This window comes from Penicillium paradoxum (genome assembly GCF_028828445.1).
Source record: "Penicillium paradoxum strain IBT 22861 chromosome Unknown utg000006l_segment0_segment0, whole genome shotgun sequence".
NCBI lineage: Eukaryota > Fungi > Ascomycota > Eurotiomycetes > Eurotiales > Aspergillaceae > Penicillium > Penicillium paradoxum.
In genome coordinates this window covers 87,573-109,996 of record NW_026643184.1, presented here as the reverse complement: position 1 = coordinate 109,996, position 22,424 = coordinate 87,573, and the positions used below count along the sequence as shown (strand labels likewise).

Here is a 22,424-nt window from a genome sequence, read left to right as displayed (position 1 = left end):
CCGAAGAGCCCTACTGCAACTAAGAGGGCATCCTTGTTCGCTTCGAAGGAGGCTTGCATTGGCTGATGAAGATGTGGAAATTGCACGGTCATATTGTTCTCCCATTGGCCAATGCAAATCATGCTGGCCTCGCCAATAGGAGAACCTGAGACATTGTCGTCTCTCAAACAGTCGCAGCGAGATTTCATTGCAGGGGTACTCCGTATAGCCCCACGGCTCATGCATCCTCTGAAGCTTCTTCCCCAGAACGAACTATTAGCTTGGATCGAGGTGCACTAGAACCAGGTTGACGACACCCCTAAGTCTAACACTAGGATGTTCGGTCGCCTAAGCCTTTCAGGATTACAGCCCTGAAGCGGTTGGTGATGCAGATTATAAATATAGTTTTATCCCTGCTGACCCTCATACCTGGAGGCAAAATAGCCCGTTTCATGATGCCGTTGGGCTAGCTGTCACATCGGCAATGTCGCAACCCGATCTTGGTCCACCCTTAGAGAAGGGGATCTGGGCCGCTGTGATCATCACAGCGGTGATCGTGATCCTACGACTCGTGGCGAAAGTCAAAATTAAACGGCTGGGCTTTGACGATGGCCTGATGGTCCTGGCCGAGGTAGGTCTTCCGTCGTCTGGGACTGATCTACTTAATGTATGATGTATACTAACTCCCATGTTCTCTAGATTCTGGCAATCGTGTCAACGGTATTCCTAACCTTGTCAGTCAGACATGGCTTTGGCAAGAATCTCCTCACACTACCACAGTCTGACCAGAAAGCTGTCTTGAAGTCAATCGCATTCCAAGTGCCATTGATCACCTTCAGCACCACATTCGCCCGCTCTGCCTTTATTCTCTACCTCCTGCCTCTCCTTGGAACCAATAAACACCATCAGACCGCACTATGGACGGTGTTGATCCTCCAACTCTGCGGCAATGTTGTTTCGGCGGTGTTACCACTCAGCATTTGTCGTGATCCAGCCGCCCTGTGGGATAGAGCAGCGGCAATCGCGACGACCTGTGGGGATTCCCACGCTGTGATCAAATTCGCCTACTTTTCCAATACCTTCAATTCGGCCACTGATTTATTTTTGGCGGTCTTCCCAACGGTTATGTTTTGGAATTTGAATTTAAAGCGGAGGCTCAAAATCAGTTTGATATTTCTTCTCAACTTGGGCATCGTGTAAGTTCCAAGGTTCCTCCAGTGCAGGCAGATGCTACAGAAACAAGAAACTAATGAGTTAGTGCAATGGTTGCATCCATCATCAAGACCACGAAACTCAGCTCTATACCCAGCGTCACGAATATGGGAGCTAGCGGCGGCATCGAGCTGATCCGCTGGGGATACACTGAAAACGTCATCATCATTATCACCTCTTCAATCCCCTGTATCCGTCCTTTGATCATTTCCTCGGCGCGGAAAATCTCTAGTGGCAAGGTGTCAGGTTGCTATGAGTTAAGTCTGCCCTTCAATGGTTGCAAATCGGCCGCTGGTCCCAATGCGACCAACCAGTCACGTCACAGCCACAGATTCAAGCCCGATCTCGAGGACAACAGCGTTGACTACATTTTGGATCGTGATCAGGGGGCGCAAGATAGTACACATGTGGGAGAGGCCCCCGATTCGCCTCCTTTGTATCCCCCAGGTATCACCAAGCATGTCGAAATTTCGGTGGTCTCGGATGTTAGATGACCTACGACAGAGCGAATATTGAGACTGTTAAAAATGGGACCTGGGTTATATTTAGCCGAATTGAAGACCCATCTCTCTGTGTAGTTGCCTAGTATCTTATTTCTAAGGGTAAAATTGAGATCCTTGACCGGACTCGGCAAAGCATTATAGGGAGTCGACTTCCTGTTCACAATCAGCGAAGGTGTCCATAAACTTCCATATATAATACAGCAATAAGATTCCTTGGAAGAACGCATGCACGGCCCACTTCTCCTTGACTCTCTCGCTTCAACGCATCTCAGCCTATGAGCCCTGGTAGCCAACTCACTCCTAGCTAAGCTATTCACCCTCTCTGCTTCAGCACACAGGCATCCAGAAATTTCTGGGGCAATTCGGATATTCTGGCTTCCCTTCCTGGCACTGACAAGATGTTGGTTGCCTTCTTGTGGTATGCAGAAGAAAATACTCGCCAAAGTTCTTGGTCGGTTTCCAGATCTGCGAGCGGCCGTGGATAGTAGGGGTCGTTCTCGATGAATGCGTGAACCAGTTGCTCAATCAAATTATCTGGTTCATCCAAGGCTTGTTTCTCCTGCCAGGTACTGCAGAGATTGAAGTCCAGAACCCAGAGACGCGTCGTACGTCGCTTGAAATTCACAGCTAGCAAGGTCTCAATATCTGTATGAGGCGGCATTGCCGAGAGCGCTTCTCCGATGTCTCCCAGGGCGAGATGTATAGAACTGTCCCATGTAGATTCTCTTTCGCTGCCAAGGACAAACTCAACGTCAAATGCGTCAAGGTGTGCGGACCAGTGGATCACAGCCAATGCTTCACCGATGGCATAAGCGTATTCATGAATCGGAAACTGAAGTTCAACCATTTGGTCCAAGAAGAGACTAAAATTCCTCAGGGTGAAGTTGGCCAGTGGTGGACGGATCAGCGGGCGTCGACGGCCGAGGTAGATACGGGCCAGGCAATCGCGGTTTGTGGGCTCAGAGCTGGCAGCGAGCTGGGAGGGAGCCGGGCAGTAGGTATTAATGAGAGCCTGCCTCGCAATCTTTGGTAATGGAAGAATACGTTCTGTCATCAACGCCATAGAGGGGAGGGGAAAGGCCGTCCTTTCGGGAGGGAAAAGAGGCAAATGAGTATCCCACCAAGTTCTGTTGGCTCGCGGAACATAAGACAACACTCGAGGGACTCTCACTTCCAAACGCGGTTGCTGCCGCTCAAATGCCTGGTAGCAAGCCGCATGCACCTGGAGGTCGTTCCATAGGGCCTCTTCGAAGTAGGGTCTTGCGACTTTGATCACGTAACCTCGACCAGGCCTTTCAAATATGATACCGCACTGACCAAAGCCGATTGCTCTAAAGCCCACAGCTTCTGGGTGACCAAGCTGATTCGACATCGTAAATGACGATAAACCACTGGCCGTTGAATTGAGGCTGAGGACTCTGGCCAGGACATCCAGTGGTGCTGCATCACGGTTGATTTGAAGTCGGGACTCCAGCTCCTCATTTCGCCTCGTGTCAATTATCTCGGACAAGTGGTTTGTCAGTTCTATATCGGCGAGGGAAGTTGGCGCAACGCGGGAGACCCCAGACTCATCGCTGGTCTGGTTGCTACGTTGTGGGTTCATAATGTGCAGTCAGGCAAGACGAGGAAGTGTGATGAGTCAACGGAAGGTGTTTTGAAGGCAAAGCGCGCCAGAGGAAGGTTCGTGAAAAAGAAAAAAACAAAAACAAAATAAAACAAGTGAAGTGAAGTGTGAAGCAAGATGTGTGTTTGACAGAGGGACTCCGATGCCTACTTGGGAAGTACATAAAGTTCACTGAATCCACGGAGACGACATACAGCTTACTGCGAGGCTCAAATGTTGTTTAAAGTATGCGGGCATATACCTAGTACACACCTCTTGAATATCATAAGTTCGCATTTCAGGTTAGGGTATAATTCATTAAAAGAGCGAGGTACAATATACTTGCAGCCACCACGCGCACCAAGCATCCCCCTCCAGCTTCCCCAAGATCCATATAGAAGACCATGCTAATCACAATCAAAACAACGGCATCGTAGCCGTATTCTCATAGTCCACATTCTCCGCTACCGACTCAATTCGGTCTGTGCAAGTGCCAAAAATGCGATCCCACAGCCGCGTCTGCTTACCATAGTTATAACTCTTGCGCCATCCCTTGCGATGGTGCAGGTCGTGATCCTCAATGACAATCTCAGTATCAAAAATTTGCAACAGCCAGCTCAGCGTTGATGGCACTGTCGAGTGCACTCGTAGACCGCTGTGACCGAAAACTTCGGCGAACGCGACATATTCGTGGCAGATCCACCATTCATAGAAGCCCATCGGCAAGCCCATCAGTTTTAGGGTAAAATAAGTCATCATCGGCACACCGACCATGTCGAAGAATTCTTGTTCGTGATCTGCGTAGGCCGCCAGAAGTGGGTTCGGGTGTTTGGTTAGGTGGTGGGTTCGATGGTATTTCCATAAGTAGCTCACGTCGTGCATCAGACGGTGATACCAGTAGAACCAGAAATCGAGAACAATGCCATAGAGTCCAATTTTCAGTGGGAGCCACACCCAGGGTAGTTCGGAGGGTCGTTGGGTTTGGTTATAGGATAGGAAGATGGAGAGAGCCAGACGCGAGCCAGTCGTTTTATATAGCGAGGTTACCACTTTGGTCACACCGACGTCGGGGACGCCATCGCGTTCGTGCTGGTCGCCATCCAGGAAGCCATATTTGTGACCCAGCCGGCGAAGCACATGGACTTGGTAGATAACCGTGCTGTTGAAGGCCAACGAATAGAAGTTGAAAGCAGTGATGGGACCTACTGTGCGACCAGTAAGCGCCATGTAGACTTCGTGTAAGAGCAAGGGAATAGCAGAGTAGAAGAGGACCCAGCGCTGAAGAGACCACTGAGGCATAAATGGCACTTTCTCATCTTTGCTGTGTACGGGTATCTCCTTGTCTAGGTCGATAGGGTGAGCATTGAGGATATGGAGCAAGTAGTGGGTGATGCTCCACTCGCTGCGAGGGGCGGTCCGCCATGTTGATCGCATAGAATCTTTTGATGGCGGTTTGGATTCCATAGTGGATGTTTGGTTTTGGTTCTCATCAACATCCCGGGGGATTCAGCTTATATCATGTCCATGAAGCCATAGTGCGGGCAACATGTGAATGAACAGGACCGTGAATCCTCGTGTGGACCAATTTACCCCAACAAAAGGTAGACAACGAGTAAACTGGAAATCCTCCAATAGAGAGGATGCCAGTTTGGTGAGGATCTGCGTCTGCATGTGAAATTCTCCGCACCGTCAAGCGTTGAGGATCGGCTAACCTTGCCTCACCAGGGCTAGACGTCCAAATGGAGATTATCGGAACATTCTTCGAACCGAAAGGGGAACCATTGCGATCTCTGGCGTGCAGATCGATCTGTGCCCAATAGGAGACGTGCAAAACGTGGGCCAACCTGTTGAACTGACACTGTGCGCTCCGTTGGAGCCTCGGTATTGCAGATTTCGATCAACATAGATGGGGGTTTCGACAACTAAGTGATTGGTAATGTGCTTTTAATCGTATTCAGAACTGCCCACTCTTCTAGATGAAATCAAAAACCCTCAAAACCAACGATATAAGGTGGGTAAAGACCATTGGGGAAGACCTCGGGGCCTCGGAAGGATCATAGAGAATTCCGGCTCGGCTGATACTCGATACAGTGGGCAGCATACGTGCAAGATACACAACTAGGTAGCGCTTAGTGCCCCGGACCTCATTGTTAGTTTTGTTATACGTTGAAAGTTATGCATAAGCTAATTACTCTGGCTTGGGAGACATACAAGTTGTCACCAACGAATGTCCTCTACAAGTCCATTGCGGTATCAATATGATTGATACTATTGGTCTATCAACCCCAGATCTAGCTATAATTCTAAGAACTAGCTGCGGCCGGCGCAGCAGTGGCCTCGGGGTACACAGGAGGCGGAGTAGGAGCAGTGTCAGCCTTGACCTCTGGCTTCTCAAAGCTCTTCATAGGGTAATATCCCCAGCGCTCGAACATAACGCGGTCCTCATCCCAGCCGTTGCAATCAGTGGTCAGCATCTTCTCACCGGTGAACACAGCGTTGGCACCTGCTTGGAAACAGGCAATCTGCTGCTCCTCGCTGAGTGCGATGCGACCGGCAGCCAGACGGACAATGGTACTAGGCATGACGATCCGGGCAGTAGCCACGGTGCGCAGCAAGCGGTCGAAGGGAATCATCTTGCGGTCGCCAAGAGGGGTACCAGGAATGGGGACAAGGGCATTGACCGGGAAGGATTCAGGGTGGGCGGGCAGACTAGAGACTGTGTGCAGGAGACCAATGCGGTCGGCGTCACTTTCACCTAGACCGAGGATACCGCCGGAGCAAACATTGATGCCAGCATCACGGACATGGGAGAGGGTCTTAAGACGCTCATCATAAGAGCGAGTGGTGATGATGGTAGGGTAGAATTCACGCGAGGTATCCAGGTTGTGGTTGTATGCGGTCAGGCCAGCCTCCTTCAGCTCCTTGGCCTGGTTCTCATCGATCATGCCCAGGGTCACGCAGACCTCCATGTTCATCTCCCTAATTCCTGAAATCATCTGCTTTACGTTCTTGAGACTGGTCTTGCGGCCACGCATGTCACGCCACGCTGCGCCCATGCAGAATCGAGTACTTCCATTGGCCTTCGCATTGCGAGCCTTGGTGAGGACCTCGTCCACCGGGCTCATCTTGGTAGCCTTCAAGCCGGTGTTATGTTTGGATGACTGGGCACAGTACGAGCAGTCTTCACTGCACCCACCAGTCTTGATATTCATCAAGGTGCACATTTGGATGGCTGCGGGATCATGGAAGCGACGGTGAACGGCGGCCTGGGAGGGGGTGTTAGTTCCAATTCGGATCAACATAACGGGCTACCTACCGCCGCATATGTAAGTTGGCTCAATGGGGTCTCATAGATCTGCTTGACCTCGTCTCGAGTCCAGGTGGTTCGCGGAGCGGTCGCGCCCGTAGCATTGGTCAGGGTAATGGGGATCACTGGAGGACTCTGGACAGTCCCGTAGGAGCGAACGAGTGTCCGAGGCAATGACCGAATAGGGAGCAACATGATGATTCAGGGGGAGGAAAGGGAGAGAGAGGTGAAGAGGGGTAGTGGAGAAGTACAGGTTGCAGAAGGTTTACTTTCTCCCGCGTTCTTCTCGTGATTCTCGTGATTCTGATTCTCTTCGTCATTCCGTTGATTCTCTTCTCGGATCGTCCCTGGGCCTTTTTGGGGGAATTTCTGTCGAAGCCCCCAGCCAAATGTTGAATTCTTCGTTGAGTCCCCAACGGTGGCATCCCATGTGCAGTGACTGGGTGACTTCGACTGGGTTTTGTCTTTCTCGCCCGTTACTTTTGTTGCTGAACAGGATATCCCTTCTCTTCTGGTTTCCTTGTCTACCTGTCTACCTATTTCACGGATATCTGTCTCGGATATACACCGTTCGACTCGGTTCTACTCAGTCCATGTCCAATGTCCACGGCCAGTCGATGCTCGATGCTCTTTGGCTGCGTCATCCTCCGATCCACCGGGGTCCGCACCAATGAAACGGCCGTTATTAGCTAGTGGGTTCGATTAGGGAGATTGGTGCTCTTGGTTCGATGGGCCTGCCATTGAGGTCAAAAAAGATCAGTGGAGTGGGTCAGGGCATCAGTTGAGGATTCAACGCATTTCTCATAGTTCAGCGCATCTCAACCTCTTCGTCCAACGACCATTCCTGGGCCATCCCCGTCCCTGTAATCCAAGAGGCCAATCGATGGCCATCCATAGCCCCACCGGCATAGACAACACTGAACAGCAGATCACCATGGATGTCTTCCTGGAGTATCCGAGGTCGAATTTCAGCGTGAAACCGACCGAACCACCTTTCACTTTCCCTGCCCGGTCGCGAAATGGAACATCAAATTGAGGCTTGACGAGACTACAAATCATCCCTCGCGGAAGAGTCGGAAGAAGCAGGACCACAAGGTGATGGGGGTGTATACATCGTCACCGTGGGGACCCTTCGGACGAGGCTTTGGGTGGAAGGAATGGGATAGATGGGAGAAACATCGTGAGCAGGTGCATCTTCAGCCTTTTGGTATGATTGAATGGCGCTTGTCGATGGACTATGAACCCGCGATCTTATCCTTATGGGATAATGGCACGGGAAGTTCTTCTGTATCCCCATCGAGCCGAAGTTCTCCATCGGTGATTCCTACCTAATCATATACCCAGCACAAGCAAGAATGTGCCTACACAGGATAAATCCTCGGGTCGCTCAAGTCTCCACTGTTCACTACGCGATGTTTAGACGAACTGGAGGAAAGACTGGAGACACCATGAATTCAACAATTTCAAGAAAAGACCGAAATTACCTCGAATGATGAAAGATTGTGCACACAGAGTGCCGAGGAAGATCAGCTCCCCCGCATTTCAACGGAACTCTCAACCGAATCAACACTCTGATTGGTATCCCTTACTGGGAGACTGGACTCTCATTGGCTTTTGTTGGATCATAAATCAGACTCCAGTAGCATCGTCACTGGCCAACGTGCGGAGCTCCAAATTTGGGCCGAGGTCAGGATGATCCCCTCACCAGGTCAATAGGTGTGGATGGGGGGTGCTTGGCCGATGCCTTCTTGTCGGATGCCTTTTGTCTTCCTCGATAGCTCTAGAGTCTACTTCAATCTGGTTATACAAAATAAACCCTTCTCATTCGGCCTTTGACATACCTGCGCTTCAAGTTACATCGAGAACATGGATCTAGGTAGGCAATACAGAGAACAGATCTGGTCACAATGCCTCCAGCTGACAGATTCGTAGGAACTGCCGCCGCTGCCCTGGTGGGCGGGGCTACAGTCGCAGGATATTTGAATGCCAAATTCCACTTGCACAAGGATATATCAGGCTTGCTCACCGCGAGAAACGCCGATCGCCAATATGCCACGGGGGGTATGATCTATTTCCCCTCCAATGGCAAAGTCGACAGACATATACTAAGCGACTCCTAGTCCGTCACGACCGGGGGAATCCTTGGTTTGTCCTGCTGGACACGGTGAAGCGATATCCCGATATGATCTGTGCCTGGACTCGAGAGGGATCATACACCTACCGTGAATTGCAGGACAAAGCCTGTCAGTACGCCCATTTCTTTCTCTCACACGGCGTGAAGAAGGGTGATCTTGTGGCTCTTTATCTCCAGAACGGTGTCGAGTACATACTCGCATGGGTGGCACTGTGGAGTATTGGCTGTGCACCTGCTGCAATCAACTATAACCTCGCCGGCGATGCCCTACTGCACTGCTTGAAGATCAGTGACTCGGTAATTCTCCTGGTTGATCAAGATGCCGAATGTCGTGCCCGTTTTGAAGAATGCCAGGACACCATCACGGGTGATCTGGGAATGAAGCCTATGATACTTGATAGCTCCCTCAAAGCGCATATCGGTACGTTCTCTACGTCACTGCCACCCCAGGAGATGAGCAAGTACGTGGCGGGCGATTTCCCGGCCATTTTGCTATACACTTCAGGAACCACTGGAAAGCCTAAGGGCTGTGCATTCACCATGGCTCGACTCTATACCACTATCTTCGTCCGCACTAACCTTATGGGAGACAAACACGGACCAGGCGGTGATCGTTGGTACAACTGTATGCCTTTGTACCATGGCACTGCAGCAATCACGATAATGTCATGTCTGTTGATGGGTACGAGCATCGCGCTTGCTCCCAAATTCAGCGTGAGCAGATTCTGGACAGATATCCGGGACTCTGAGTCAACCGTTTTCGTGTATGTCGGAGAGACTGCTCGGTATTTGCTCACTGTGCCCTCATCACCCCAAGACCGCAATCACAAGGTCCGCTGCATGTATGGCAACGGTCTTCGGCCAGACATCTGGGACCGATTCCGCGAGAGATTTGGAGTCCCCGAGGTGGGCGAATTTTTCAATAGCACAGAAGGAATCTTTGGTCTCTTCAACTACAATTGTGGTCCTTTCACATCTGGCAGTGTGGGCCATCATGGACTGCTCATGCGGGGAATTTTGCATAATACCTTCGTTCCAGTTGCCATTGACCCAGAAACTGGTGATATTCTCCGAAACGCTAAGACGGGATTTGCAGTTCGGTCGCCTTATGAGCAAGGAGGTGAAATCATCGTGAACATTCCGGGTGAAGCGGCCTTCCAGGGGTACTGGCATAACGATGAGGCGACCAATAAAAAATTCTTGCGGGATGTTTTCAAGAAGGGTGATCTCTACTATCGATCTGGAGATGCTCTGCGCCGCCAAAGCGATGGTCGTTGGTATTTCCTCGACCGACTCGGGGACACTTTCCGTTGGAAGAGTGAGAATGTGTGAGTTGCGTGGGCCTTTGAAATATAAACTTGTTGAATGCTGAGAGGGAGGCTAATCACGCGACATCTTGAATAGGGCCACCGCTGAGGTTTCGGAAGTCATAGGCCAATTCCCAGGCATTAACGAGGCCAATGTCTACGGTGTCCGTCTACCCAATCATGAGGGACGTGCTGGCTGTGCAGCCATCCAAATTAGTCCAGATGCCCGCCGGACATTTGACTATGCAGCACTTGCGAGGTTCATCCGGTTGAAACTACCACGATACGCTGTTCCACTATTCCTTCGCATCGTTGACAATCCCACACATATTCATAACCATAAACAGAACAAGGTACCGCTCCGGGAAGAGGGCGTGGACCCTGCACTGATTGGAACCAGATCTCCTGAGGGTAAAGGTGACAAGTTCCTCTGGATTGCCCCGGGGGAAGAAAGCTACTCGCCTTATGGACAGAAAGAGTGGGATCATTTGTCCAGTGGGAATGCCCGGTTGTGAGATGCGTACCCCGATATCATTGTTTCGAACTACCGAAACGTTGTACTCCGTATAAACTGCAAATTTCCGTTCGATATTATGCTATATACTATGCCTGAATGGCGTCGCAGCCTGCATAATGCATAACCGTTGAGACTACTTGCACAAATATCGAGGTCCATGTAACTTGCACTTGTGTGTGCTGTGATATATACCATAGTTCGTACGGAGTACAGAGAGTGGGATTAAATACTCCCAAATTGAATTTTGAGTAAGTAGACCTTTTGCAAAACAACAAGTCTATCGATATCTTTCGGTCTTTTGAAACAGAAGAAGCATAAGAGCACAGCAAACAAGCAAAGCCTTCACAGGGAGGAACATAACGTAAAGAAGACTGGGAGAAAACTCGCTTCACATTGAAATCATTTGGACCGTCGAGGTCAATGAATTAGCGGTGGCACCGGGCTACCTGATTGTTATTTATTTCTTAAGAAGGCCCAAGAGGTTGATGCTCTTCGGGCGCTCAATGGGCATGCCCAGAGCGCGATCCCAAATGAGCTGGGTAAGAGGTCCAAGAGCACGGCTGACACCGAAGGTAACGGTGTAGTACAAGGGCTGGTGGAATCCGTAGTGGTGGAAGAGGACACCGCTGGCAGCATCCACATTAGGGTGGGGGTTCTTGGTCTGCAAAAGAAAAGGAACAGTTAGCATAAAGAAGAAAAAGAAAAACGATCCGGTGAGTTCAAGATTACACATACCTTTCCGTGCTCAGTAAGCACTCCGGGAGCGATCTCCGAGTTCTTCTTGACGAGTTGGAAGACAGGGTTGGCCTGAACATCGGGACGGGTGGCAGCAAAGTCCATCAGAGCCTCGAAACGAGGATCGGGCTTGCGCAGAACACCGTGACCATAGCCAGGGACCACACGACCGGACTTGAGGGTGTCCCAGAGGTAGGTACGAACATCATCATCAGTGAACTTAGTTCCAATCTTGTCCTGCATGGCGATAATCCAGCGGAGGACCTCCTGGGCTGCCAGACCGTGGAGTGGGCCAGCCAGGCCGAGAAGACCAGCGCTGTAGCTCAGGAAAGGATCGCTCAGAGCACTTCCAACCAGGTGGGTGGCGTGGGCTGAGACGTTACCACCTTCGTGGTCTCCGTGCAAAGCCAAGTAAAGACGGAGCAGGTCGTGGAAGTCACTGTGTTCTGCGCCACCCTTGCCCAGCAGCTCTGCGAAGTTGTGCGACCAATCCTGAGCGGCATTGAGCTTCTGAGTGCCAACGGTGTCAATTTCGTTGGGGCGGAAAACGAGTGCAGCCACACGAGGGATTTTGGCAAGCAGGGAGATGCTGTCATCGAATGTGGGCTCCCAGTACTCGGCCTTGTTGATGCCCTTCTCGTAGGCTTGGGCGAACTTGGATTCGGTGTTCAGAGCGGCGACAGCAATTGACAGCTGGGTCATGGGGTGCATCGAAGCGGGGAAAGACTTGATCAAGTCGAGAATGTGAGGGGGAAGATCGGACTTCTCGGCCAGCTCACGCGAAAAGGCACGGACCTGGCCTGTGGAGGGCACCTGGCCCGTCAACAGCAACCAGAACATGGCCTCGGGAAGCATTTCAGTTCCAGTGGTTCCCTTGGGCAGCTCCTTCTGGCAATCCTTGATTGTCTTGCCGTGGAAGCGAATCCCCTCATCGGCGTCCAGCACGGAGCCTTCCCAGAGCATGGCCTTGAGGCCACGCATACCACCAATGACATTTCCGACCTTGACCTCACCAATAACATCCTCAGACTGAGCCTTGACCTTCTGGAGGAGTTCCCGCTTGGCCGGGATAACCTCCTTCAGGGTGGTCTTCAGGTCGGGCTCGGCGGTCGCATAGTGACGTGCCGAAAGGACAGGGCGGGCTGCCTAGAAGAAGTTAGCGAGACATGTCAAATCAAACAATTCCACTGGAATTCACCTGAGCAAGCTTGGAGACATGGCGGGTTGATCTCCAGCTGAGGGCCATTTTGTGAGTGTGGATGGGGGGGGTCCGGGGGTGGATTTTGCGGGGGCGGGAGTGTTTGTTGCGGGGAGGAAAATGGGGATGAGGCCAAACAGCAATTGAGCAAAAATGAGAGGAACCGGGGTTGAAGATAAATACGAGAAGAAGAAGATAGCCGTCAGATTTCACGATCGACGAAATAGTGAGCCAATGCAGCACTCGGTTGAACGCGGGGAACAGGGGGTGTCTCTACCGAGGCCCGGGGGCGGTTGCATGCGGCCTGTCGGCTGAGATCAAGTCGGAGGGAAACAGGGGATGAATGGGGGTTGCAATATGTGTTGTCTGTATGGTTTATTATCTTCATTGCTATATAGTTTGCGCATAGGTAGTCTTAATGCCTATCTGGTTGGTATAGAATATCTATGTGGTTCGAGTTGAGGGCCTTGGACCTCTATCTCGGATTGATGGAGAGAATGCAAGGGACTCTGCTTCTATCCGATGAATCTTGGCGAGTCGTCAAAGGGACTAAACCGAAATCGCCAGCCAAATATCCATTTACCCGTCAGAGTTGGGGCTAAGCGTCGGTATGTCGGCCTGTCGGCCTATGCTGCCCAGGCATGACGTGCAGGCCTTGGAGCCTGAGGCAGAACACAACAGTGGATCTTGGAGCCTGAGGCAGTGGGTCGCTCAGCCACTCAGCCACTCAGCCACTCAGGCATTCAGGCATTCAGGCATTCAGGCATTCAGGCACTCAGGCAGCACTGTCACTCGTCCAATCAAACGAATGGGGTTAGACGCCTTTCTGCCCCATGGTTCCGCTGGGCCCGTCGACTGGATGACTCAGCAAAAAAAAAAAAAATTCGGTGCGGGTGGGTCAGCAATCGGCGATGGCGAAGATTGTTTTCACATCTTCTTTTTGACCACTCTCCCCTCTTTGCTTTTTTTTTGTTGTTTCGGGTCTTTAGGGTGTCTAAGAATCGTGTTGTACATACTCTACGATTCACCCCGATCCTCTATCTCTTTGTGTGTGTGCGCGAGTTGCGCTCTGAACAGGATCCTTTATCCTCGTTAGGGTGAATTGCCCCTCTCTTGCAACCAAAGGCTTTCTTTTCTTTGCTATCGTCTTTTCGATATCTTCTTTGGATATCGATAATCGTCCTTTGAGTCTCTCATCTTCTAGACGATGCCCCACACGATCTCCCCCTCTGAGACTCCCGCTATGCCGACCGTCGTCGCAAAGGGCCCCTCCGGCGTGCCCCCCACCCCCGAAGAGATTTCCTCCCTTCTCAACACTATCTTCACCTCCGAGAGCTCCCAGGGATCCCTCGATGGCGCATATGCCTTGACCAACTTGCTCATCCAGGGCGCTGGCTGTGCAGGCCTGCTGAACTACAATGTTCTCGCCGAAGTTCGGAAGGCAGCTTCCGATAAGAAGAATGGTGCTAAGCGCGAGAGCGCCATGCTCATCATCGGTGCTCTGTTCGAGCGCTTCCCCCGCGAGTTTCCGCTCAGTGAAGCCATCTTCCTCCTGCACGACGGAGGCATCTTTGATATCGCCTTGGACGGCCTGGCCGACAAGGGCGCCGTTGTGCGCGATGCTGCCCAATATGCCATTGATGCTCTCTTCGGAAGCCTCAGCCCCGAGGCCATGGTCAACGGTCTGCTTCCTGCCCTTGAGCGCTACTTGAGCAAGGGCTCCGGCAAGTGGCAAGGTTTCGTCGGTGCCTACTCGCTCATTGAGAAGATGGCGGTTAAGGCGCAGTTGGGCAAAGGCTCCAAGGACGAGGAGCGCCAGAAGGACTTGCTGCGCGATGCAATGGGCAAGACCTTGAAGGAACTCATCCCCATCGTTGAGTCCGGCATGCACGATTTGAAGAGCGAGGTGGTTAAGCAGTCTTGCAAAACCATGACTGCCCTCACTACCCTTCTGTCCAACGATGATGTGGCTCCCCGCATTCCCCTTCTGATCAAGACTATGGAGAACCCCTCCGCTCAAACCCTCCAGAAGGCCATTCACGCCTTGTCCCAGACCACCTTCGTCGCCATTGTCACATCTCCTGTGTTGGCCATGCTCACTCCTTTGCTCGCCCGGTCTCTCAATACCCCCGCTACTCCTCAAGAGACCCTTCGCCAAACCGTTGTCGTTGTGGAGAACTTGACCAAGCTGGTCCACGATCCTGCGGAGGCTCGCACTTTCCTTCCTAAGCTTCAACCCGGTGTGAAGTCCGTCAAGGAGGGTGCTTCCCTCCCCGAGGTCCGTGAGCTCGCCACCCGTGCCCTCGACGTTATCGAGACTGCTATGGGAGACAAGGATGTTGCTACCGGTTCGATCTCCAAGACTACCCCCGAGGAAGTTCTGGTCCTGTTGAACGCTCAGATCCAAGAGCACGGTGGCCTGGGTGGCTTTGGTGACGCCCAGCTGCAAGATATGGCCAAGAACTTCATCGCAGGCATGGTCCGCGAGGATATCAACTCCCGTATGCACGACCGTATCCCCGGCTGCATTGACCCTTACCTTCGCGGTCTGCTCGTGGATGGAAACACAGAGGCTGTTGCCACTGCTGTCCAGAGCCACTACGTAACCGAGGACGAAATCAAGTATGGCAAGCCCATTCCGGATGACCCCAATGAGGTCGAGATTGTCAACGCCGATTTCTCCCTCGCTTACGGCGGTATGCTCCTGCTGTCCCACACCAAACTGCGTCTTCTGAAGGGGTCACCGATACGGTCTCTGTGGTCGCAATGGTGCTGGCAAGTCTACCCTGATGCGCAGTATTGCAAACGAGAAGCTTGAAGGCTTCCCGCCTCAAAGCGAGGTGCGCACTTGTTTCGTGGAGCACAACCAGGGTGAAGACGCCAACTTGAGCATCTTCGAGTATGTTGCCAAGGACCCCAAGATTGCTGCACAGGGCAAGGAACACATTGGCGAGGTTCTCCTCGAGTTCGGCTTCACTGATGGCCCCGAGGGTCGCCAGTCCCAGCCCGTGGGCTCCCTGTCCGGTGGTTGGAAGATGAAGTTGGCCCTGGCTCGTGCCATGCTCCAGAAGGCTGATGTGCTTCTGCTGGACGAACCTACTAACCACTTGGATGTCGCAAACGTCAAGTGGCTGCAAGAATACTTGAAGTCGCACACAGAGATCACCAGTTTGATCGTCAGTCACGACTCTGGCTTCCTTGATGAAGTCTGCACTGACATTTACCACTACGAGAGCAAGAAGCTTGTCTGCTACAAGGGTAACCTTGCTGAATTCGTCAAGCAGAAGCCCGAGGGTAAGAGTTACTACACTTTGTCCGCATCCAACGTGCAGTTCAAGTTCCCTCCCCCTGGTATCTTGTCTGGCATCAAATCTCACACTCGTGCCATTATGCGTATGAGCAACGTCTCGTTCACCTACCCGGGCGCTCCCCGCCCCTCCCTGCATGACGCCTCGTTGTCACTCTCTCTATCCTCCCGTGTCGCTATCATCGGTGGAAATGGTGCTGGCAAGTCTACTTTCATCAAGATCCTGACTGGTGAGACCATTCCTCAGACTGGAAAGGTTGAGAAGCACCCCAACTTGCGTATCGGTTACATCAAGCAGCATGCTCTGGAGCACGTTGAGATGCACTTGGAGAAGACACCCAGCCAGTATCTCCAGTGGCGTTACGCCAACGGTGATGACCGTGAAGTGTTCATGAAGCAGACCCGTATCTTGACCGATGCCGACAAGGCTCAGCTGGAAAAGCCAGTTGATCTGGGTGACGGCCGCGGTGCCCGTCGCATCGAGACCTTGATCGGTCGTCAGAAGTGGAAGAAGTCCTTCCAGTACGAAGTCAAGTGGGTTGGTCTTCTTCCCAAGCACAACACCATGATCTCGCGTGAGACCCTGCTTGAGCTTGGCTTCTTCAAGCTGGTTCAGGAGTTCGACGATCACGAGGCTTCCCGTGAGGGTCTGGGCTTCCGTGTTCTTGACCCCAAGACTATCACCAAGCACTTCGAGGATATTGGTATGGATCCCGAGATCGCCAACCACAACGAGATCTCCGGTCTTTCTGGTGGTCAGAAGGTCAAGGTCGTCTTGGCTGGTGCCATGTGGAACAACCCCCATCTGTTGGTCCTGGACGAGCCCACTAACTTCTTGGATCGTGACTCGCTTGGTGGCCTCGCTGTTGCCATCCGCGACTTCAAGGGTGGTGTCGTTATGATTTCTCACAACGAGGAGTTCGTCGGCGCTCTCTGCCCTGAGCAACTGCACATTGCCGATGGCCGCGTCGTGAGCCGTACCAACAACGCCGTTAGCCTGGACCGTTTCGAGGACAGCGCTACCAACTCCCCCTCCGGCCCTGGTACTCCTGCTACCGGCTCGGCCGTTACCAGTGCCGCCCCCTCAGCCGTTAACTCCGGCGATGAAGGTGCTGGAGACCTCAAGTTCCGTGCCAAGAAGAAGAAGAAGATGACCCGTGCCCAACAGAAGGAGCGCGAGACCCGCCGTCGTCTGCGCTATATCGAATGGGTAAGTTTGTCTTGTTGTCGTTTCTACTTCTTGACAATATGCTAATCCCATTTAACAGTTGAACTCCCCCAAGGGTACTCCCAAGCCTGTGGACTCCGATGACGAATAGACATGCTCCACAACATTATGATTCGTAATTGCTGGGAGACTGATTCCGATTATATCCTCGCATCATGAGCACCATGTTAATGTTTTGGTCTGCATTGGATCTGATAGACGGTGTTTTGGCGTTTTGTTTGATATTATCTTTCTGGCATAGATTTGTTATGTGCCGCTTCGCCAGTGTTGTACATGTTTTGGATAGACCCTTTAGTGCATCTGCCATGCGAAAGCAAAAGTTTATACGTTCTTCCTTTGATCTTCGTTCTGATGGAGCCTGATAGAAAGCTGATGATCAACAGTCCATTGCTCGAATAGACATGCCTCGGTCGATTCGAAGGTCTATATCGGCTACGCTGTCTGTTGTAATGTTTCCAATGTATTGGTCGAATCCTGCATCAATGATAATACTATATACAGACGTCCAGCGCCTAAGTCTAAGGTAAGGCAATAATCAAGACTTGCCAGAGTTCAAAACTCAACCACCAGTGGCAGATCCCTAGAACTATGTCCAGCCCAAATATGGAATGTGCCTTCTGTAGGGAGAACCCAATTCTGCGCCCGAACGCTCCAATAACTCAGGTCCTTTCGAGTCAAGTTCATTTTGACAATTTGAATCTCGCCTGGTTGCAGGAGGATTTTGGAAAAGTTTCGCAGCACACGATCAGGGAACTCGATTGACTCACGGGCCCAGCCCAGTCCACGATGTTCGGCGACATTTTCTGGGAAGGAAACATAAACCTGAACCACTTCTTGCCCTGCGCGCTTACCGGTGTTTGTGACTTCTATGGAGAGCTCAAGCATGGGTTCGTAAAGTGATGGGTTCCCACCTGGTCCGCCGCCTGCAGCAGATGGAGTTTGGGGTTGGTTGTATCCTTCGGGGTATTGATATGGACCAGGTTCAGTGCCATCGGTGGAGGTGAGGTAGGGATATATGTATTTGCGAAGAGCACGGAATCCTGGAGGGAATAGGACACTGGAAGCATGGTCTGGGTGATGGTCGTAGGTCGGAGGTTCAACCTCATTAGCGGGGCGTTTGGCAGGCAGTCGAGATTTTTGCTGCAGTTTTTCGATACTGAGAGCGGAGTATTCGAACGTTGTGTATGACAGACCGAAACCAAACTCGAACCGGGGAGTGATGTTGAATTTGTCGAAATAACGGTAATCGATATACAGGCCCTGATCGAGCTTGACCTGTGGAACGGACGGGTCCGGATGCTCATAAAGCACTTGCGCTCCTGGGCCGTAATCTTCCAGGCTTCGCCCGATGGTGTATGGCAATCGTCCGCTGGCATCGACATCTCCAAAAAGGACCTCCACCAGAGCATTGCCACTTTCTTGGCCGGGAAGATTGGCATACAGTACAGCATGGACACCAGGAAGGTCAATCCAAGACTCCATCACAACGGGGCCAATGGAGTGTACGATCACCACTGTTTTCCCTTGGCCACCACCACAATGATTTGCCACACCCTTTACCAACCGAGTGCCATTCTTTTGTAGAAACAGGTCATTTCGATCGGCATCAATGCCATCACTGCGGATGAATCCTTCGCCACCATCTGCGTTCACAAAGACCAAACACAGATCTTGGTCTTTGAGATCATCGGGCCCAACATTGTTTGTCAAGTAAGGCTGAACGTCAACCGAATCCTTTGGCCAAGCATGCTGCAGTGCCTCCCATGGACTCACCAGATATGGGAAATCCACAGCGCCACTGCCCCAGCCTGATGCCAACGTTCCTTGATTGCATCCTCGGTCGGCACAGACATTCGGTCCTTTGCCAGGACCTGCGTCTTCCCCATATACACCAACCCGGTATTTTCTACTAGGGATGGAACCTTCGCGCGACAATGGGAGGGTATTGTTGACGTTCTTCAAAAGCACAGTGCCTTCTGCAGCGACCTGACGAGCAACAATAGAATGAGCGTGGCTGCCGTTTCCCTGTGCGTCGACAAACTTGTTGACCACACCAATGGCGTCATTATCTGGCGAGCCTTCGTGCAACTTTCCAATGCGTTCCTTCGTCCAGGATGAGAAGTTCGGCCCACCCTCTCCGTCCGGTGCGGGTAGCTCCCACGAGTCCTGGCGGAGATAGTACCAGGCGGCCACGATGCGAGTGACCATATCATTCAAGCGTTCCATGGGAACGGATGTGTTCAGTGCTGCACGAGTCAATTCACTTCCCCAGAGGGGGATACCGTCAGTCCAATGGAGGCCATCGCCGGGCATGCTCATATCCAGGCCTCCAATAGCGCTATGAACACCCGAACGCTGAGCCAGCCAATCCGATTGGACGAATCCTTGAAATCCGAGCTCATCTTTCAGGATACCATTCATTAGTTTGCTGTTCTCACAGGCATAGCTGTTATTGATCATCTGGTAGGAGCACATGATGCTGGCTACATCGGCACGTATACTCTCGGCGAAGGGCCAGGCAAAGACCTCGTGCAAAGCACGATCATCAATATTTGACGAGAGAGCAGTCGGAGTACCCCATTCAAATGACTGACGGAAATGCTCTTGTTCATTTCCAATGAAGTGTTTGGCGGTGGCCATGACCCCGTTCTCTTGGATACCGCGAATGGTCTCCGCTGCCGCCACGCCTTGCAAAACTGGATCCGAACCAAATGCTTCCCAATTACGACCCCCAGCAGGCATCATGCCAATTGGCCCCATAGAAGGGCCGAGAAGGACGTTGACGCCTTTCAGTCGTGCTTCCTGTCCGAGGGCCAACCCCCGCATTCGCATAAGCTCGCGGTTCCATGTTGCGCCGGTGGTTATCCCTGCAGGGAACGCGGTGATGTTTTGTGCGAATCTGAGTCCGAGAGGGCCGTCTTGGAGACAGAGGGAAGGGAATTTAACGAGTTCGGCAGGGCCTAGGTGACATTATTTGCGTCAGTGTACGCACATGTCTGAGTACATGTAGCCAACAAGGACGTACCGGTATTACCAACACAAAGTCCCATCTGCCATCCCGTTCCAGTTGTCACGTTTACTTTTTCAAGAAGTGACATTTTCCCGACTATCTTTTGGGCCTTGATATAGCTTTCCTTCCATTGTTTGTTCGTTCCGCCAGGAGGAGTAGGGTACCAAGGCACCGCTCGCTATATTTATTAGAAACTGGATCCCGATAACTGAAATAGCAGTTCGAAGGAGATGAAAGTGAACCTACGAATTCATCTACGGTTTCCGTAGTAGATGACCAGGGCAGACCCCTGATCGAAAGCCACACGACCACCAGCGCAATTGTGAAAAAGCCAAGAACGCTCCACCACGAATGCAGCCGAAACAGTGATCTCCAGTTGAAGCGCTCCTTGTGTCCTTCGTTCTTTCCGTGGTTCAATAGCAAGCCCTTATCCGATGGCAGACCATAGTCTTCGCTGTACCGGTCGCTGAGGGCCAACGAGTTTCTGCTTGGGTTTCCATCCTCTAAATCCGTAGCAAAAGAATCGGCTAACAAGTCACGATCCGCTCCAAGGAGATCTTTGATGCGCTTCGATACATCACGCTCGTCGTCGGGTACATCGATTGGGGTGGGGTTTTGATCGTTTGCTTTAGCGCTCGAGGGTTGTGGATCTTGTAGTCTGCTTTGTTTCACTGGTAGAGGGATCATCTTGATCTGGTCGGAGGATTCATCTCCACTAGATGGAGTGTCGAGGCCATCGTGTCGGTCCCAGCTGCTCTCTGATGTTGATTGTTCGGCCGATGGATTCTGCAGGGACGTGTAGCCGTGACGCGTGGGAGGATTGGGGTTGGAGAAATTGCCCTGGCGCAATACTCCCTTTGGACGTGAGGAAGCCATTCAATCTTCGGTGCCCATGATTTTGCGGGATCTTTGGAGGTGTTCAGGTAACTGGATTCTCGACGCGTCACGAAGAAGGCTGGTCACCTGACATCTTTCTAGGTGCCTCTGTCGCGGTGTCTTGCAGTACATCGGACAATGATGTTTCATGAGTCGATATAGCGATAATTCAGTTCAATTGCAGCATGTAGCGCTTAATCAACATATACAACGATCTATCCCTGTGGGGCTGGTCCTTTGCAAAGGGTCTTTACATCCCTTCCGAAAAGACAAGCTCCATTCCGAATTTTTCTTTTAACTGTAAGTCCTAAATCACAGGTTGACTTCTTTGATACAATAATGGCTGTATATAAGTGCGACTAGAAAGCGTAGTGGTCCTGTGGAGGTAGGAAACCCCCCTTACATACTCTGTACATGTTGGCTACTACCTACATGTATGTATCTGAATCACCTACCACCGAGAGACGACTGTTCTATTATTATCCAGAGATTACCAATTCTACCCGAAGAAGAGAACTAGCGTATCTACCATGCTGATGCTTAATCTAAATCTATACTTGGTCTCAGTGAGGCCCGAAGAAGGTATGTACAGAGTACGGAGTACTCCCTGTTGACACAATATAGTGGCCGACTATGGCAGTGCTAGTACGTAGTTCGGATGATCATTGCTGCTATACCAATAGTTGGGTCCAATTATATCTACGGGTTACCTAGGCCATAGTCGCAATATGTTGGTGAAGTCAAGAAGGGTTTGGCGTTTGGTTAACTGTCGCGAGTATATTGTTTGTGTGGAGTTGAGACTGTGGTAATGGTTAGAAAGATCCAAGGTCACTGCATGGGTGAGCTCTTTGACTTATTGGGATTCTCAACAGAGACCCGACATGTGTGATAGACCCATACTCCTAGATATAAACCGGGCAATCCATGTATATATACTCCGTATATACCGCGTAGCTCATCCTAGGTTATGTATGTTGTACACCTCGTAGGTTGGATACAAAGATGTACCTTGTGTTCTATATAACACCCTGATGTACTCCGTTCTCCATGCCATATTCAATATATGCCACATCGTACTCCGTATGTACTCCGTAGACAATGGAACAATTGGCGCAGACCAATGATATCGAGCAGGGTCCTGAGACAAGGTGGATCTAGTGTGTGTCGTGGGGCTCATTCAACGCAGCTAAGAGGCCGATATCCTCTTGCTCATTATTCGTGGACGACAAATGTCTGATTTCCGACGATTTCCGTCGATCTTTACGTGTTGTCGAACTTTCTTGACCCGTGCTAAAAACCGGCTTCCCAGGCTTCCCCTATCGGGATCATCGTGCCTGTCTTAGATTAGGGCACTCCGTACTCAGTACTCCGTACATAACATCAGCTTAACTCAGTCAACTGATATGACCGAGAAGGTGGGAAGGCAATTTGGACGAAATCTGTATCCAGTCTCCGGCGATCACACTGAAATAACTGCTGTCAGGGTTGAAAGCTGACGATGTAGATCG

The 22,424-nt window shown here is 51.4% G+C and overlaps 8 protein-coding genes across 8 annotated transcripts; 3 read left to right on the top strand and 5 right to left on the bottom strand.

The window, feature by feature from the left end:
• Positions 1–463: 463 nt before the first annotated feature.
• Positions 464–1,685, top strand: N7457_006550 (uncharacterized protein; the record flags this gene model as incomplete). The annotated part of the gene is made up of 3 exons (XM_057177594.1): positions 464–610; positions 679–1,175; positions 1,238–1,685. 3 exons carry the CDS (start codon positions 464–466, stop codon positions 1,683–1,685), a joined length of 1,092 nt encoding a protein of 363 aa, XP_057029338.1.
• Positions 1,686–2,007: 322 nt separating this feature from the next.
• Positions 2,008–3,297, bottom strand: N7457_006549 (zinc finger protein; the record flags this gene model as incomplete). Its single annotated transcript, XM_057177593.1, has 1 exon — positions 2,008–3,297. One exon carries the CDS (start codon positions 3,295–3,297, stop codon positions 2,008–2,010), a length of 1,290 nt encoding a protein of 429 aa, XP_057029337.1.
• A 417-nt stretch (positions 3,298–3,714) lies between these two features.
• On the bottom strand, positions 3,715–4,761 carry N7457_006548 (sterol desaturase family protein; the record flags this gene model as incomplete). The annotated part of the gene is made up of 1 exon (XM_057177592.1): positions 3,715–4,761. The coding sequence occupies one exon, from the start codon at positions 4,759–4,761 to the stop codon at positions 3,715–3,717; it is 1,047 nt and encodes a 348-aa protein (XP_057029336.1).
• An 839-nt stretch (positions 4,762–5,600) lies between these two features.
• On the bottom strand, positions 5,601–6,799 carry N7457_006547 (biotin synthase; the record flags this gene model as incomplete). The annotated part of the gene is made up of 2 exons (XM_057177591.1): positions 5,601–6,563; positions 6,614–6,799. The coding sequence occupies 2 exons, from the start codon at positions 6,797–6,799 to the stop codon at positions 5,601–5,603; spliced, it is 1,149 nt and encodes a 382-aa protein (XP_057029335.1).
• Positions 6,800–8,511: 1,712 nt separating this feature from the next.
• Positions 8,512–10,560, top strand: N7457_006546 (putative very-long-chain acyl-CoA synthetase family protein (CefD1); the record flags this gene model as incomplete). Its single annotated transcript, XM_057177590.1, has 3 exons — positions 8,512–8,665; positions 8,725–10,066; positions 10,143–10,560. The coding sequence occupies 3 exons, from the start codon at positions 8,512–8,514 to the stop codon at positions 10,558–10,560; spliced, it is 1,914 nt and encodes a 637-aa protein (XP_057029334.1).
• A 459-nt stretch (positions 10,561–11,019) lies between these two features.
• On the bottom strand, positions 11,020–12,543 carry mcsA (putative citrate synthase Cit1; the record flags this gene model as incomplete). Its single annotated transcript, XM_057177589.1, has 3 exons — positions 11,020–11,223; positions 11,298–12,443; positions 12,496–12,543. 3 exons carry the CDS (start codon positions 12,541–12,543, stop codon positions 11,020–11,022), a joined length of 1,398 nt encoding a protein of 465 aa, XP_057029333.1.
• Positions 12,544–13,702: 1,159 nt separating this feature from the next.
• N7457_006544 (putative mRNA-nucleus export ATPase (Elf1)) lies at positions 13,703–17,121 on the top strand (the record flags this gene model as incomplete). Its single annotated transcript, XM_057177588.1, has 3 exons — positions 13,703–15,234; positions 15,293–17,012; positions 17,071–17,121. 3 exons carry the CDS (start codon positions 13,703–13,705, stop codon positions 17,119–17,121), a joined length of 3,303 nt encoding a protein of 1,100 aa, XP_057029332.1.
• A 461-nt stretch (positions 17,122–17,582) lies between these two features.
• On the bottom strand, positions 17,583–20,916 carry N7457_006543 (beta-glucosidase; the record flags this gene model as incomplete). Its single annotated transcript, XM_057177587.1, has 3 exons — positions 17,583–19,990; positions 20,056–20,218; positions 20,287–20,916. 3 exons carry the CDS (start codon positions 20,914–20,916, stop codon positions 17,583–17,585), a joined length of 3,201 nt encoding a protein of 1,066 aa, XP_057029331.1.
• Positions 20,917–22,424: the final 1,508 nt, after the last annotated feature.